This window comes from Orycteropus afer, unplaced genomic scaffold (genome assembly GCF_000298275.1).
Source record: "Orycteropus afer afer isolate SDZICR_OR568_19922 unplaced genomic scaffold, OryAfe1.0 scaffold00148, whole genome shotgun sequence".
Lineage (NCBI taxonomy): Eukaryota > Metazoa > Chordata > Mammalia > Tubulidentata > Orycteropodidae > Orycteropus > Orycteropus afer.
Window position 1 is genome coordinate 2,748,589 of NW_006921735.1, and position 14,981 is coordinate 2,763,569.

General features: G+C 38.7%; 1 protein-coding gene across 1 annotated transcript in view; it reads left to right on the plus strand.

Annotated features, from left to right (window-relative positions):
• The window catches only part of LRP1B (LDL receptor related protein 1B), a 1,967,638-nt gene that overhangs the window by 384,952 nt on the left and 1,567,705 nt on the right, over positions 1-14,981 (plus strand). The window contains exon 6 of the mRNA XM_007946050.1: positions 12,170-12,182. Within this exon, the coding sequence (XP_007944241.1) occupies positions 12,170-12,182 (13 nt within the window). The remainder of the gene's footprint in view (positions 1-12,169; positions 12,183-14,981) is intronic.

Here is a 14,981-nt window from a genome sequence, read left to right on the forward strand (position 1 = left end):
TGCCTAGATCCACAACATTAATTTTTTAATTTGATTGATTGATAATTTTTGAGTCTAACATTTCAACTTTGCCTTCTATCATTCTTACTTCATTTACCTGAGTATATCTCTAGTATATATGATATCTCTAGTTATCATATAATGTTAATAGACAATATTTACTGAATTATTTATTTTGTACATTCTGAATTCTATACGCATATCTCATTACTATGAGAAAAGTTATTTGATATGAATACTGTTTATAATTATCAGTATATAGATGAGAGAATAAGCTTAAATAAATGAATTATTTTTTCCTAATAAGAAACCTTTCAGAAATAGAAGGCATTTCAATTGGCAAATAAGAAGTAAAACTATCTCTATTTGCTGATGGCATGATCTTATATATAGAAAATCATAAAGACTTAGGAAGAAAATTACTGGAATTAATTGGTAGTTTCAGCAAAGTGTCAGGATACAAGAGCAGCATACAAAAGTCAGTGGGATTCATTTATACTAGTGAAGAGAACTATGAAAAGAAAATCAAGAAAGCAATACCATTTACAGTAACTACCCAAAAGATGAAATATGTAAGAATAAATCTAACCAGAGACATATAAGACATATACAAAGAAACCAAAAAACACTATTATAAGAAACCAAAAGAGACTATACCATGCTCATGAATAGGAAGACTTAACATCATGGAAATGTCAATACAATACTATGCAAAGTGATCTATAGATATAATGTAATCCTGATCCAGATTCCATCATCTTTCCTTAAAGAAATGGAAAAAATAATCATTAGTATTATTTGGAAAGGAAAAAGACTCTGGGTAAATAAAACTCACTGCCCTTGAGTCAGATCTGACTCATAGCCACCCCTCCTTGGGCTTCCAAGGCAGTATCACTACTAAACAAGAAGAACAAAATAGGATGGCTCACATTCCCCAATCACAAAACCTACTATACAGCCACAGTAGTTAAAATGGTCTGGTAATGGTATAATGACAGACACACAGACAAATGGAACAGAATTAGAAACCCAGAAGTAAATCCATTCACCTAAGGACAGTGCATGGGGTTGGTACACCACAGCAGGAAGTCTGCCTGAAGCAAATAGTGCAGGGATTCATCATATGGAGAAAAGGCCATGGAGAACCCTGGGAAGAGGAGATAGGGGAGGTGACATTCATGCTTTGTGGTTAAGGTTCCCTGAAGCAAGGTGGGGAATCTCTAAGTCAGAGAAATAGGAAGGGAGCAACTTCTTGTGGTTAACTGCTTTCAAGTTGCCCTCTCCCCTCCTCCTGGCAACCCCATGCACAGTAAGCTCAGACTTTTTGTCACCCATATGGTTTCCATTGGCTCATTTTCAGAAGTACATCACCTGGCCTTTCCTCCGTGTCTTCATCTGGAGCCTCTGCTGAAGGCTGTTCAGCATCACAGCAATACTCATGCCCCCAGTGACAAACTAGTGGTGACTGCCCAAGCGCATTGCCTAAGAATCGAAACTTGCTTTTCTGCATGGAAGGCCAGAATGCCACCATATAACCAAGACTGCCCTCTGCCTTTTATCTGTTTACCACAGATAAGGTAGTGTTTATAGCTATAGAATTTTATCTTATCTGTGGTAAACAGATAAAAGGTACAGTTTCTCAGGGTATATAAAGTTTCTACATGACTAAAAATCTGCTTATCTGGGCTAATTTTAAAAGAGTCAACTGGTGAAAATTTGAATTTAGCCCTGACTGATTTGGGGGATCTCAAGCTAACAGGCCTCATCTTCCGATGATGAAATAAACAACTTGGGGACCATACAGACTGTTTTTGACTCATTTTTGCAACAAGGGATCAAACAGAACACCACAGTGCATATTTTTTAAACTTCTTCCCTCAGTATGTATAGACTTTTTCTTAGCAAAAAAGTTTTACAATCTTATATTTAGGTCCCAAAATGTATAAAATAGTGGGTGCAATGACAGATGCACTTCCCACCCAAGGCTCTATATATTTGGCTATTGTCAAGGCCTCACATACCTTTTGATAAGAAATACACAGCAGGGCCACAGTGTTCACAGTATCTCTCAGCCTCTGAAGAGCTCTGTCAGCTACCTCTGAACTGGGAATTTATGCTTTTCTTTCTTTACCAGAGATAAAGGATGTTTAGCAACTGATAAATTCTGGCTCCAACATTCTCTAGAAAATGTTTAGAGATTGGTCAGCTGCTAACAGAGGAGAACTGAATAAATACAAATAATGAGGACCATTCTCAGTGGGTTTGGTTTTGGTTATTATTCTTATCTTGTAAATGTATGGAGTATTTTTTTAAAAACATGTTGTGATTTAAATTACCCAATATCTTTAAAAAAAAAAAAAAAAACTTATTTATTTATTTATTTTGCTATTTAGAAGTCATGGTTTTGATCAGCATACCTTGAGAAAATGTAAATTTAAAAAGCAAATTAAAAACAGTAACTGGTTTTTTATTATCCCCGTAGAAACATCTTTGAAGAATCCTATATGTATCCACTATGAGTGTATTACAATTATTTTTTTTTTCCCCCACAGATACTTTTTATTTATCATTAACTGGTTGTTTTACAAGCAGAAAATCTCCATAAATCTAAACTACTTCTCATCTTCTATTTAGTATGCTTATATGGAAACACAACAATGACTCTTTTTTTTTCCTCCCCTCCTCTGAGACACAGCTCTGTGTGTGTGTGTATCTCTGTGTCTATCTAGTTAATAGAACATATTCCTGCTGATATTCAGAATTTTAGTGACAAGAAATCAGGCCAACAGATGATTGGGACCTTCTAAAAATTAAATGTTTATGTGCTTCCAAAGACTTCTCCAAAAGAGTCAAAAGAGAACCTACAGATTGGGAAAAAATATTTGGTAATAACATATCTGACAAGGGACTTATCTCTAGAATTTATAGAACACTCCAACACCTCAATAACAAAAAGACAAACAATCCAATTAAAAAATGGGCAGAAGACATGAACAGACACTTCACCAAGGAGGATATTCAAGCGGCCAACAAACATATGAAGAAATGCTCACAATCATTAGCTATTAGAGAGATGCAAATCAAAACAACAATGAGATACCATCTTGCTCCAGCACTAGTATCAAAGTTCAACAAGACAGAAAATACCAAATGCTGGCGAGGTTGTGGAGAGATTGGGACTCTCATACACTGCTGGTGGGACTGTAAAATGGTACAACCATTGTGGAAAGCAGTATGGCGATTCCTTCAAAAGTTGGAAATACAAATACCATTTGACCCAGCCATCCCATTACTAGGTATATACCCTAAAGAAGTGAGAGCCATAACAAGAACAGATATATGCACGCCGATGTTCATCGCAGCACTATTTACAATAGCCAAAACTTGGAAACAACCTAGATGTCCAACAACTGAGGAATGGATAACCAAACTTTGGTACATTCACACAATGGAATACTATGCAACGCTAAAGAATAATGTAGAATCTGCAAAACACCGCATAACGTGGATGAACTTGGAGGACATTATGCTGAGCGAAATAAGTCAGTCACAAAAGGACAAATATTGTATTAGTCCGTTATTGTAAAAGTTAAGGAAATGTTTATATATTGGAGGACATTTTCTTTGTTGGTTACCAGGGGTGGGAGGGAAGGGGAGGGAATGCTGTTAGATAGATAGAGATACATATTGATTTGGGTGAAGAGAAGGGCAATGTACCAAATGTGAGTGACCAATATGGCAGCATTGAGGATGAGAAAGACAGAGAGAGTTACATGGGCAGTACAAACAACAAATATGAACCCCTTTGTAAATATAATACTGAGTTGTTAATGAAAGCAAACATGGGTATAGGGACGGATAGATGGGTGAACAAGCTAAACAATTATGTATGTCTAAATGGAGAGTGTATCCAAGATCATATACAGGGTTGGCAGACAATGGGCCTCTCGAAGAGTATGAAGGGATGGACACTGGGAGGAGGTAACTATGGGGAGGAAGTGGGAGGGGAGCTGCTGCATTGTAAATTTTGGTCAATGACATGAGACAAAGTATATGTGAACTGCTGTATGAAAAGTGAATTTACTCTGTAAATCTTCACCCAAATCCTAATAAAAAAAAAAAAGAAATCAGGCCAACCTTTAATGGCTCAAGAAGGGGCAGTGGCAATTAGCAAAGTTGTTGATATAAGGAAAAATTCACAGAAAACTTTTGGAAATCTCTTCTTACACCATTACAGCTTAATGCTGCAGGAATGGGATTAAATTATTTCTTAATTTTTATGTTAACTTTATATGAATTGATACTTTGAAGTAAGCAGCCATTTCCGATTCATTTTTAGTACTGAACCATAAGAGACATTTCTGAAAGCCTACTTTAAAATGAAAACAGGGAAAATAAATAAAACAGAAAACCTCTTAGCACCCTGTATCTCTATATATTTATCATTATTGTTAGTTCATTTTTCAGGCTGAAAATAACTTAATCATCATTTTATTGCCATTTGGCAACAACTTGAAACTCACCAAAGCAGAACTTAGAGCTGTTTGAGGATGCAATTATTCATATTCATTGTTTAATATGTATTTGATAAAATATATTTTGCACACAAACTAGGCACATATATAAACCAAACCAAACTCACTGTCGTTGAGTCAAATCCAACTCATAGCTACCCCTCCTTGGGTTTCTGAAGTGGTATCTCTATGAAGGTAGATTGACCAGTCTTCCTTCCGAGGCACATGTTCTTGTTGTTGTGTGCCATCGAGTCGACCCCAACTCATAGCAACCCCTCCTTGGGTTTCCGAGGCAGTATCACTACAGAAGTAAGATTGCCCAACCTTCTTTCCCAGGATTGGCTTTTGGGTTGGAAACACCAACCTTCTGGTTAGCAGTCAAGTGCCTTAGGCACTATGCTACCAGAGCTCCTTCGGGCACATAGTCCTTTCTAAATTGTGCTTGTTGGTGTATAGCAATTTAAAATATTTATTCTCCTGGTTTAGTTTAGTTTGATTTAATTTTTTGTCTAGATTCATGTGTCCACTTTTTTCATTAATGTATTTGCATGAATAATTTCTCTTAGAAAGATCAGCACAAGGCCAGTACCCATGAGGCTAAAGGTTAAATATGTCCCAAATGTCCAAACTACCATGCCATTCCATCATTTCAGACATTAACTCCTCCTCCTCCTCTCAGCAATCTCTCCCATCTTCAGGTTCTATATTTCACTGTAATATCTCACAGAACTCACACACACCCAAGGGATCATCTCACGTAGTGGTGGTGGAGGCTGAGAGACTGGCAGACTGGTAAGGCCCAAGTCTGTAAGTAGGTCTGGAGGAGCCTCCCAATTCTGGGGTTTGATGGACCACAGTCAGCAGATCAGAAACACAGAACTGGAGCAAGAGAAGGATAAACCTTCTCAGAAGATTCATAGCTATATCTTCAAGAAAACTAAGGCTGGTGATTTGAGTTATACCCTCCAGCAAGGCAGGACTCAAGATATATTCCACCTGTGCTGCTCCAACAGAAATAACCCAAGTTGATGGCTTTAACAATCAGCAGCTACTCAGTTGCTGACAGCAAATCCGACGACAGAGCAGATTGCCAGTCATCATAGGCAATGACTATTACCAGGTGCCCAGGCAAGCTGACACATGACCTTAACTACCACTCCACTTTAAACAGGTGTGGTAGTTAAGTTTGTGTGTAAACTTGGCTAGGCCTGGTAGAGTGGCTGGGCAGCTGGATGTAGTATTCCCCATGATGAGACTGGCAATCAACTCCATGGTGGAATCTACTGTGAGCAGCTGTGTAGCTGACTTAGGAATGTGGTCTGCTTCCTGTATATAAGGAGAAGCCTTGGAGATAGTCTCTAGCCTATAGCATGCTTGGACCCTGCATGTAGCCATGTCATTATTCAGCAGCCTGCCATGCTCTGCTGACCGTGGGCATTAAAATGGACTTAAATTAATGGCCTGCCTTGTGATTTGGTCACATTGGGATTATGCCTTTTTACTTGTCAACCTTGGGCTTCTCAGCATCAGCAGCCAGCAGCTGTCTGAGTGAAGAAATGCCTCTAGCTTCAGTGGGCAAGGAGCTGGAAGCAGAGCTGGACCCCAAGGTTGAGGGGCTTTCACCCAGCCTCTAGAGCCTGGCACTTTAAACTTGGACTTAAAGCCTCCAAATTGTAAGAATAAACTCCTGTTTGTTAAGGTCATCCCATTTGTGGTATATTCTTGTCAGAGTGACATTAGGGAACCAGAACAACAGGCATGAATAATAGGATTTACAATATAGCACAAAATGGAGGACAATGGCTAGAAGGGCCACATCAGGCAATTCACTGCAGTATTTTAATAATCCAAGTATAAATATCTTCATGATCCAATCACTCTGCCATAAAGCAGTTAGAACACATTGTTTAATAGGCTTAATTGTTCTACTGATCAGAAATTTTAAAGGTAAGATGTTCTTTTTGTCATGAATGTGAAATTTATTTTAAATCCATGCTGTTTAATTACAGAAACTTGTGTTTCTGACTTGGTAGACTTTATTTTGGTGAAGGGAAGAAGAAAGTGAGGGAAGGAGATAAAAGAAAGAAAAAAGAAAATGACTACATTTGTGGCAAGTAACAGTAAAATCATTTCTTACTCAGCATTTATTTGGTTGATTTTATTTTTTCTTTTTAATTGTATTTGTATATTTTAATTTTTAAAATTTATTTTGGATATTCTCAAGGAATTTTCATCAAGTAAAATGTACCATTTTTTTCCTCCTCATATTCCCTGATATTAAGGAGTTTTTTAACTTGCAAAACTGATTTTAGGTTATTAAGAATTTATCTCGGAAGGAAGGTTGGGCAATCCTACTTCCGTAGTGATACTGCCTTGGAAACCCAAGGAGGGTTCGCTATGAGTCAGGGCCGACTCGACGGCACATAACAACAACAACAACAACAAGAATTTATCATTAAATCAGACTTCTGGTAAGATGGAGGAATAGGTAGATAAGCAGCACAGAAACCCTTTAACAAAGAAAAGAAACACCAATGGACAGGGATACAGAAGATAATCCTGGAGCCCTGAGCTTTGAAAGGAACTATACAGAAGTGGATTAGGCACCAACTAGTGGAAAAACCTGAACAAAAACAGTGAGTACAGAGACGATCAGAGCTGCGGACTGTCAGCTACTCTGATGGGACCAATAGCCTAAATATTTCCAAGTAGTGTTGGGACCTGAGAATTGACCTAAAGATCAGCCCTGGTCACTAAGGGCTGCAGGGACAACTGTGCTGGTGGCCTATGACTAGGAAGGGAAACAGCAAGGAGGGAGACAACCTGAGCTGTTGATTTTCTGCTGTCCAGAGGGTGCAGTCATTTTGATTTTTTATACACGGGATCTATTTTGAATATTTAAAGTGACTGAGGGTGCAGCCATTTTCAATGTTTACAAATGTTGGCCATTTTGGATATTTAAAGTGACCGAAGGCACAGCCATTTTGAATCTTTACAAGTGGCAACCATTTTGGATTTTAAAATGATAGCATTCTCATTTGGATTCCAGGCACCTAAGAATAGGCTCTGTTTGCCAAGGTCTGCAGGGACATATGAGAGGATGACAACAGGAAAGGAGACAGGTGGTGAGTGTATAAGTGCTGTCAATTAGTGAATAGAGGAGCACAGTACCTTGCTTGTGTAGATAACATACAAAGAAAACAAAAATTGTGGGCAAGTTACTCCAACATACAATCACCAATTAAATATAAACACAAAAATGGCACAATGTTTCAGAGACAACAGAGCATCACAGTCCACACAAAGAAGCAAAATAAAGCAGGAGAAACAAGGGACCAGGATACAGACACAAAACCCATCCCTGAGGAAAATGCAGCATTGAACCTCCCTGATAAGGAATTCAAAAGAATTATATTTAGGTATTTTCAATGAATTGAGTGACAGATCAAGGAAAACACAAAGAAAACCCTAGAACAATTTCAAAAGACAATATAAGAACAAAATGACAAAATAAATGAAAAATTAGAAATGATACAAAATCTAGACACAGAAATCCAGAAGATTAATACTAAATTTTGAGAGATAGGTAAGACATTGAATGGGCAAAGGAGCAGAAATGAATCAATGGAAGACAGAATTGGGGAGATTGAAGGCAAATACCTGACCACATCTTTGGAAAGGGATCAATAAGAAAAAAGATCAATACAAAATGAAGAAAGCCTAAGGTTCATGTGGGATACCATTAGAAGGAGTAACCTATGTGTCATTGGAGTTCCAGAACAGGAAGAGACAGAAAAAACCACAGAGAAAATTGTTGAAGATTTGTTGGAAGAAAATTTTTCAGGTATGATGAAAGAGAATATATCCATTGGAAGTCGAATGAACCCAAAACAGGATAGAACCCCAAAGAAAATCACCCAGATATATCATCATCAAACTTACCAAAACCAAAGACAAAGAAAGTATCATGAGAGCAGCATGGGAAAAGTGAAGTTACCTACAAGGGGTAACCAATAAGACTAAGGTCGGATTTCTTGGCAGAAACCATGCAGGAGAGAAGAAAATGGGATGGTATATATAAAACCCTGAAAGAGAAAAATTTCCAACCAAGAATTATGTACCCAGCAAAAATGTTCCTCAAATATGATGGTGAAATTAGGACTTTTCCAGATAAGCAGAAATTAAGGACATTTTTTAAAACCAGACCAACCTTGCAAGAGATGCTAAAGGGAGTCCATTAACACACATGATGATGTAACCCAGAAACCAATCCAGCTATGGAAGTGTCCAAAGTAAATTAGCCTACAAGATTATAAACAGGCAACCAGAGGCATCAATTGAGTAATGAGGAAAACTACAAACTAAATGGAGGGAAAAAACTGTGTCTTTACAGAACTTCTAGACAATAGGGAAGTCAAGACAGCTATAAGATAGAACAGACTATTCTAAACTTGGAAAGAAAACTATAAATCACAGGGTAACCTCAAAGAAAAATGATAAACCTTCACATCAAAAAAGACGACCAGCATTAATATTCAGCAAATACTAAAACAATAGCAATGAAGGAAGTGAAACACAATTCATAAACAAAATGAACTTAGGATAGAATATTACATGGAACACAGAAATGGACACCACAAAAAATCACATAACAAAAATGACAGCAACAAATTAATATTTGCCAATAATTACATTTCTGGCAAGGGACGAGGGGATCACCAAACTATGGTACATACACATAATGGAATGCTGTGTAGCACTAAAGAATAATGTAGAGTCTGCAAAGCACCACATAATATGGATGAACTTAGAGGACACTATGCTGAGTGAAATAAGTCAATCACAGAAGGACAAATATAGTATTAGTTCGTTGTTGTGGAGGGTCAAGGAAAGATTTATATATGGAAGGAAATATTCTTTCTTGGTTGCCAGTGGTGGGAAGAGAGGAGAGGGAACACTGCCTAAAAATAAAAAAAAAAATTAAAAAAAATGCATTGACCCATGTCACTTAAGTTTAGTGTATTTCACTGTACATAAATTATATTTCAATAAAATGTATTTAAAAAAGAAGTTATCATTGAATCTAAATACAAGGAATAATAGGAGCTTAATAATGTGAGAAAATTTTTATCAACTTCTGCAGTCTCAAGTTGACTGAACATGCAAACAAGGTGTGTTTCTTATCACTGCTGATTGGAATGCAAAAGTTGGAAACAAAGAAGAATCACCGGTAGTTGGAAAATTTGACCTCGGTGACAGAAATAATGCTGGAGATCACGTGATGGAATTTGACAAGACCAACTTATTCAATGCAAATACCTTTTTCAACCACCCAAACAGCGTGTGGACTTCGCCAGATGGAATATACAGGCATCAGATTGACTACTTCTGTGGCAAGAGGCAATGGAAAAGCTCAATATCTTCAGCCAAAACCAGGCCAGGAGCTGATTGTGGAACAGACCATCAACTGCTCATATGCAAGTTCAACTTGAAGTTGATAATTAAAACAAGTCCACAAGAGCCAAAATATGATCTTGAATATATCCCTCTTGAATTTAGAGACCATCTAAAGAATAGATTTGATGCACTGAACACCAATAACTGAAAAACCAGAAGAATTGGGGGATGACATCAAGAGCATCATCCATGAAGAAAACAAGAGGTTATTAAAAATACAAGAAAGAAAGAAAAGACCAGAATGGATGTCAGAAGAGACTCTGAAACCTGCTCTTGAGCAAAGGGTACCTAAAGCAAATGGAAGAAATGACAAGATTAAAGAGCTAAAGAGAATATTTCAAAGAACAGCTCAAGCAAACAAATCCAGTTACTATGGTGAAATGTTCAAAGACATGGAGTTAGAAAACCAAAAGGCAAGAACATGCTCGGCCTTTCACAAGCTGAAAGAACTGAGGAAAAAATTTAAGCCTCGAGTTGCAATATTGAAATATTCTATGGGCAAAATATTGAATGATGCAGGAAGCATCAAAAGAAGATGGAAGGAATACAGAGAGTCACTGTACCAAGGATGGTTAATCTTCATCCTTTTCAGGAGATGGCTTATGATCTAGAACCAATGGTATGAAGGAAGAGGTCAAAGCTTCACTGAAAGAACTGGCAAAGAACAAGGCTCCAGGAATTGACAATACCAATTGAGATGTTTCAACAAATATATACCACGCTGGAGACACTCACTCATCTATGCCAAGAGATATGGAAGACAGCTATGTGGTCAATTGACTTGAAGAGATCCATATTTGTACCTATTCCAAAGAAAGGTGATCCCACAGGATATGGAAATTATCAAACAATATCATAAATATTGCATGCAAGTAAAGTCTTGCAGAGATAATTCAAAAATGGTTTCAGCACTGTATTTGACAGAGAGCTTCCAGAAATGCAAGCTGGATTCAGAAGAGGACATGGAAAGAGGCATATCATTGCTGATATCAGATGGATCTTGGCTCAAAGCAAAGAATACCAGAAAGATGTTCACTTGTGTTATTGACTATGCAAAAGCATTTGATTGTGTGGATCATAACAAATGGTGGATAACATTGAGAAGAATGGGAATTCCAAAACACTTAACTGTAGTTATAAGGAAACTGTACATAGACCAGGAGGCTGTCATTCTAACAGAAAAAGGGAACACTGCCTAGTTTAAAATCAAGAAGGGAGTGTGTCAGGGTTGTATTCTTTCACCATACTTATTCAATATGTATGTTGAGCAAATAATCCAAGAAGCTGGACTATATGAAGAAGAACGTGGCATCAGGATTGGAGAAAGACTCATTAAAGACCTGCAATATACTGATGACACAACTTTGCTTCAAGTCAGGATGACCTGAAGTACTTACTGCTGTAGATTGAAGAATACAGCCTGCAATATGGATTACATCTCAATATAAAGAAAACAAAAATCCTCACAACTGGACCTATAAGCAGCATTATGATAAATGGAGAAACGATTGAAATTGTGAAAGACTTCACATTGCTTGGTTCTACAACTGATGCCAAAAGAAGCAGCAGTCAGGACATCAGACTATGTATAGCACTGGGCAAATCAGCTGCAAAGGACTTCTTTGAAGTGCTGAAGAGCAAAGATGTCTCCTTGAGGACTAAGGTGTGCTCGACACAAGCCATGATATTTTCAATTGCCTCATATGCATGTTAGATCTGGACAATGAATAAGGAAGACTGAAGAAGAATTGATGCTTTTGAGCTGTCGTATTGGCAAAGAATGCTGAAAGTACTGTGGACTGCTAAAAGAACTAACAGTTCTGTCCTGGAGGAAGTGCAGGCAGAATGTTCCTTGGAGGCAAGAATGGCCAGATTTTGTCTCACCTACTTTGGTCATGTTGTCAGAAGGGACCATTCCCTGGAGAAAGATGTCATGCTCGGTAAGGTGGAAGTTCCATGAAAGAGGGGAAGGCCCTTAATGAGATGGATTGACACAGTGTCAGCGACGATAGGCTCAAGTATAGCAAGAACCATGGAACTGGCTCAGGACCGGTGGTGTTTCTACTGTGCATAAAGTCGCTATGAGTCAGAGATGACTCGATGGCACCTAACAACAGCAACCACAATTATATGAGGTAATAAAATTAGAATTGAGCATTTCAGTTTTTGTTTAAATTCTTGTTTTCTTACTTTTTCAGGCTGTAACATGTTGTGAGTTGTATATTTCTTTTAACACTTTCTTTTCCTCACCAGATGATTTGGGCTCAGTTGATATTGTCCTATCTCACCCCTTAAGGAGATATATGATCTTATGCAAATCATGTTAAAATGAAGGGACCTTTTCACACAATTGCTGGAATTCCTTCCAGATCTTAACAGACTTTCCCTCTCCATTCCCTTCCCTTTGCCCTTCATGTATTGTGTGTTTAGGGGAGGGGTATGTGGATCTTCCCCTATTCTTTGTCCCCCACCTCACCTGGGGTCCTCATGAGCTGGAATCAACTGGATGACAACAACAATCAGTCACAATAAGTACACATTCATTCTTTTAGAGTAGCAGTTCCTAAAAGATATTCCTAACATTAGTTCAGCAAGATACTATAAGAAAAATGATTTTGAGGTCAAATGAATTTAGGAAACTTTGAATGCTAAATAATCTTGGAGATTTCTAATGCATAATTAGCCTGTTAAAGATTATGAGAAGTCATTCAGTAAAGAACTTGTTTAACTTTGTTAAACCCAGGATATCCTTACTTCACTTGAGCAGTAAGTACCTTTTGGTACTTCTTTGAATATGCTTATGAGTGTGTTTCTATGCGGGTACCTTGTTCTCATGATATGATATGAATATGTGTTTGTGTCTAATCCATATTAACACCCCAAGTATCTTGTGTTTTATGTTATCTACTTTAACAGAGAATGTTTTAAAGGTATTGTGGAAAATCACTTAGATTTTGTCCTCCTCATCACTTATATATATATATTTTTGTACCTGTCTGCCAAAAGGTAAGGAGGCTGCATGTTCTGACCTCCTCTAACCCCACAAGTGGAAGACAGAATCACCATCAATAGCCCAAGGCCCATTCCTGTGAGGCCAGACATGCTGCCTCCCTCCAGCCCTTTCATCAACCCTGACACCAACCATTCTTCCCACAGCACCCACCACATTTCTGCTAGGTTCAATAATTTGCTGCAGTGCCACACTGCACAGATTATGGGATTTAATAGGGAAGCACCAGGCTACAATTCAAGTTCAGGAACAATTCTCAGTCTCTCTCAGCCCACCATCTCTCAGCCAACACTCTCTCTGAGTCTCTCTCCCAGCAGTGCATGTCTCTCGGTGTCTCTTTCAGTAGCACGTATCTCTCAGGAGTGCATTTCTCTCAGCAGCACGCTCTTCTTAGCCAGCAGTCAGAGAGACTTCTGCCTCTAGGAAGCCTCATTTTGAGCCTGGCAGAGTGGCCAGACTAACCAATCATAACATCAGAATTCTAAGCACCTGAGAGAAAGTGAACTTCCCAGAATATTGTTTTGTGCCACTTAACAGAAATATACCTGGTGGATAACTTTTACAATCAGGAGCTCCTAAGTTGCTCACAGCAAATTCCACCATGGAGTTTACAAAGATGTATGGCTAGAAAAGCCATACTAGGTAATTACTACAATGCATTGTCTGTGGCCAAATCTGTAAATTCTGAATGTACTAAGAGATACAGATTCATACTGTGACAAGACTTTTCTAGCTGTCTCTTCCCAGGAACCTAACTACTTTTGGCCTGGAAATAGAGAATTAAAGAATTCAGATACCATAGACCCTGAGAATGTGGTGATTAAAAAAAACAGAGAATGTGTAATAATTGGATCTTATGGGGATTAGATACACAGTAAAGATTTTGTTGTCTGTTGCAAAAAGGGATGGAGGTGTAGACATATCCTGACCTCCTCTAACATCTCAAGGAAGAAAGAAAATCCAGAACAACATTAGCAACCAAAGGTTGGTTCCTGAGAGGCAGAGGTCAGACATGCTGCCACCTTACAACCTTGTTACCAAGTCTGACACCAACCGTCCCTCCCATGGCATTATCTGCTTCTCTGCTGGGTTCGGTAATTCATTGTGATGGACACACAGAACTCACAGGCAATATTCAGAATTATGGAGTTTATTAGGGAAGTAACAGGTTACAATTCAGGTTCAGGAATGCTCAGGATACAATTCTTCCATCAGGACAGCCTCCCTATGGCCATGCCCACAGGCACCCCTCTCTTTCACCCTTGGCATCTTGATCTGGCTTTTGCCCTACTCAGGCAACTTTTACAAAGCTCTTGTAGCTATGCCTATATGTGCATCCTACTCTGCCAACAGGCCTCCTGCCTGAAGACTCAGCTTTCTTGCTCCGTGGGCTGGGAAGCCCACAGCTCTGTCTCTTGGTTCTGATGCCTCTGATGCTGCCTTCTCTCTGCTGTCTCTATGTAAAGGAGATCCAATGAAAAGTTCACTACTGCTGCGCTTCTGTCTTTATGGAAGTGAGATCACCCTTTTCCACCTCTGGGATGGCTTTTTTAAAGCCTACCAGAATGACAAACTGATCAATCCCCATGTTAGATTTCCATATACCTTATTTCCATGGTGCCACCCCCACAAGTGTGCCATGTACCTAATTTACTCTGGTAGCATAGTGGCTAAAACACTTGCCTGCTAACCAGACGGCTGGCGGTTCAAACCCACCAGCCACTCCTCGGAAGGAAGGTTGGGCAATCCTACTTCCGTAGAGACACTGCCTCGGAAACCCAAGGAGGGGTCGCTATGAGTCGGGGCCGACTCGACAGCACATAACAACAACAACAACAATACAATCCCCTTGGTAGGCTACAAACATCACACATCTGCATAGTCCTACATAGTCATCCGGTGGGAATCATAAAGACCTCTGATAGAGGAGCCATGTTAAGTAATTCACTACACTTCATCTGTGCAATTCATTCTGGGAAAGGGCCTATCCTTAAAGGTGA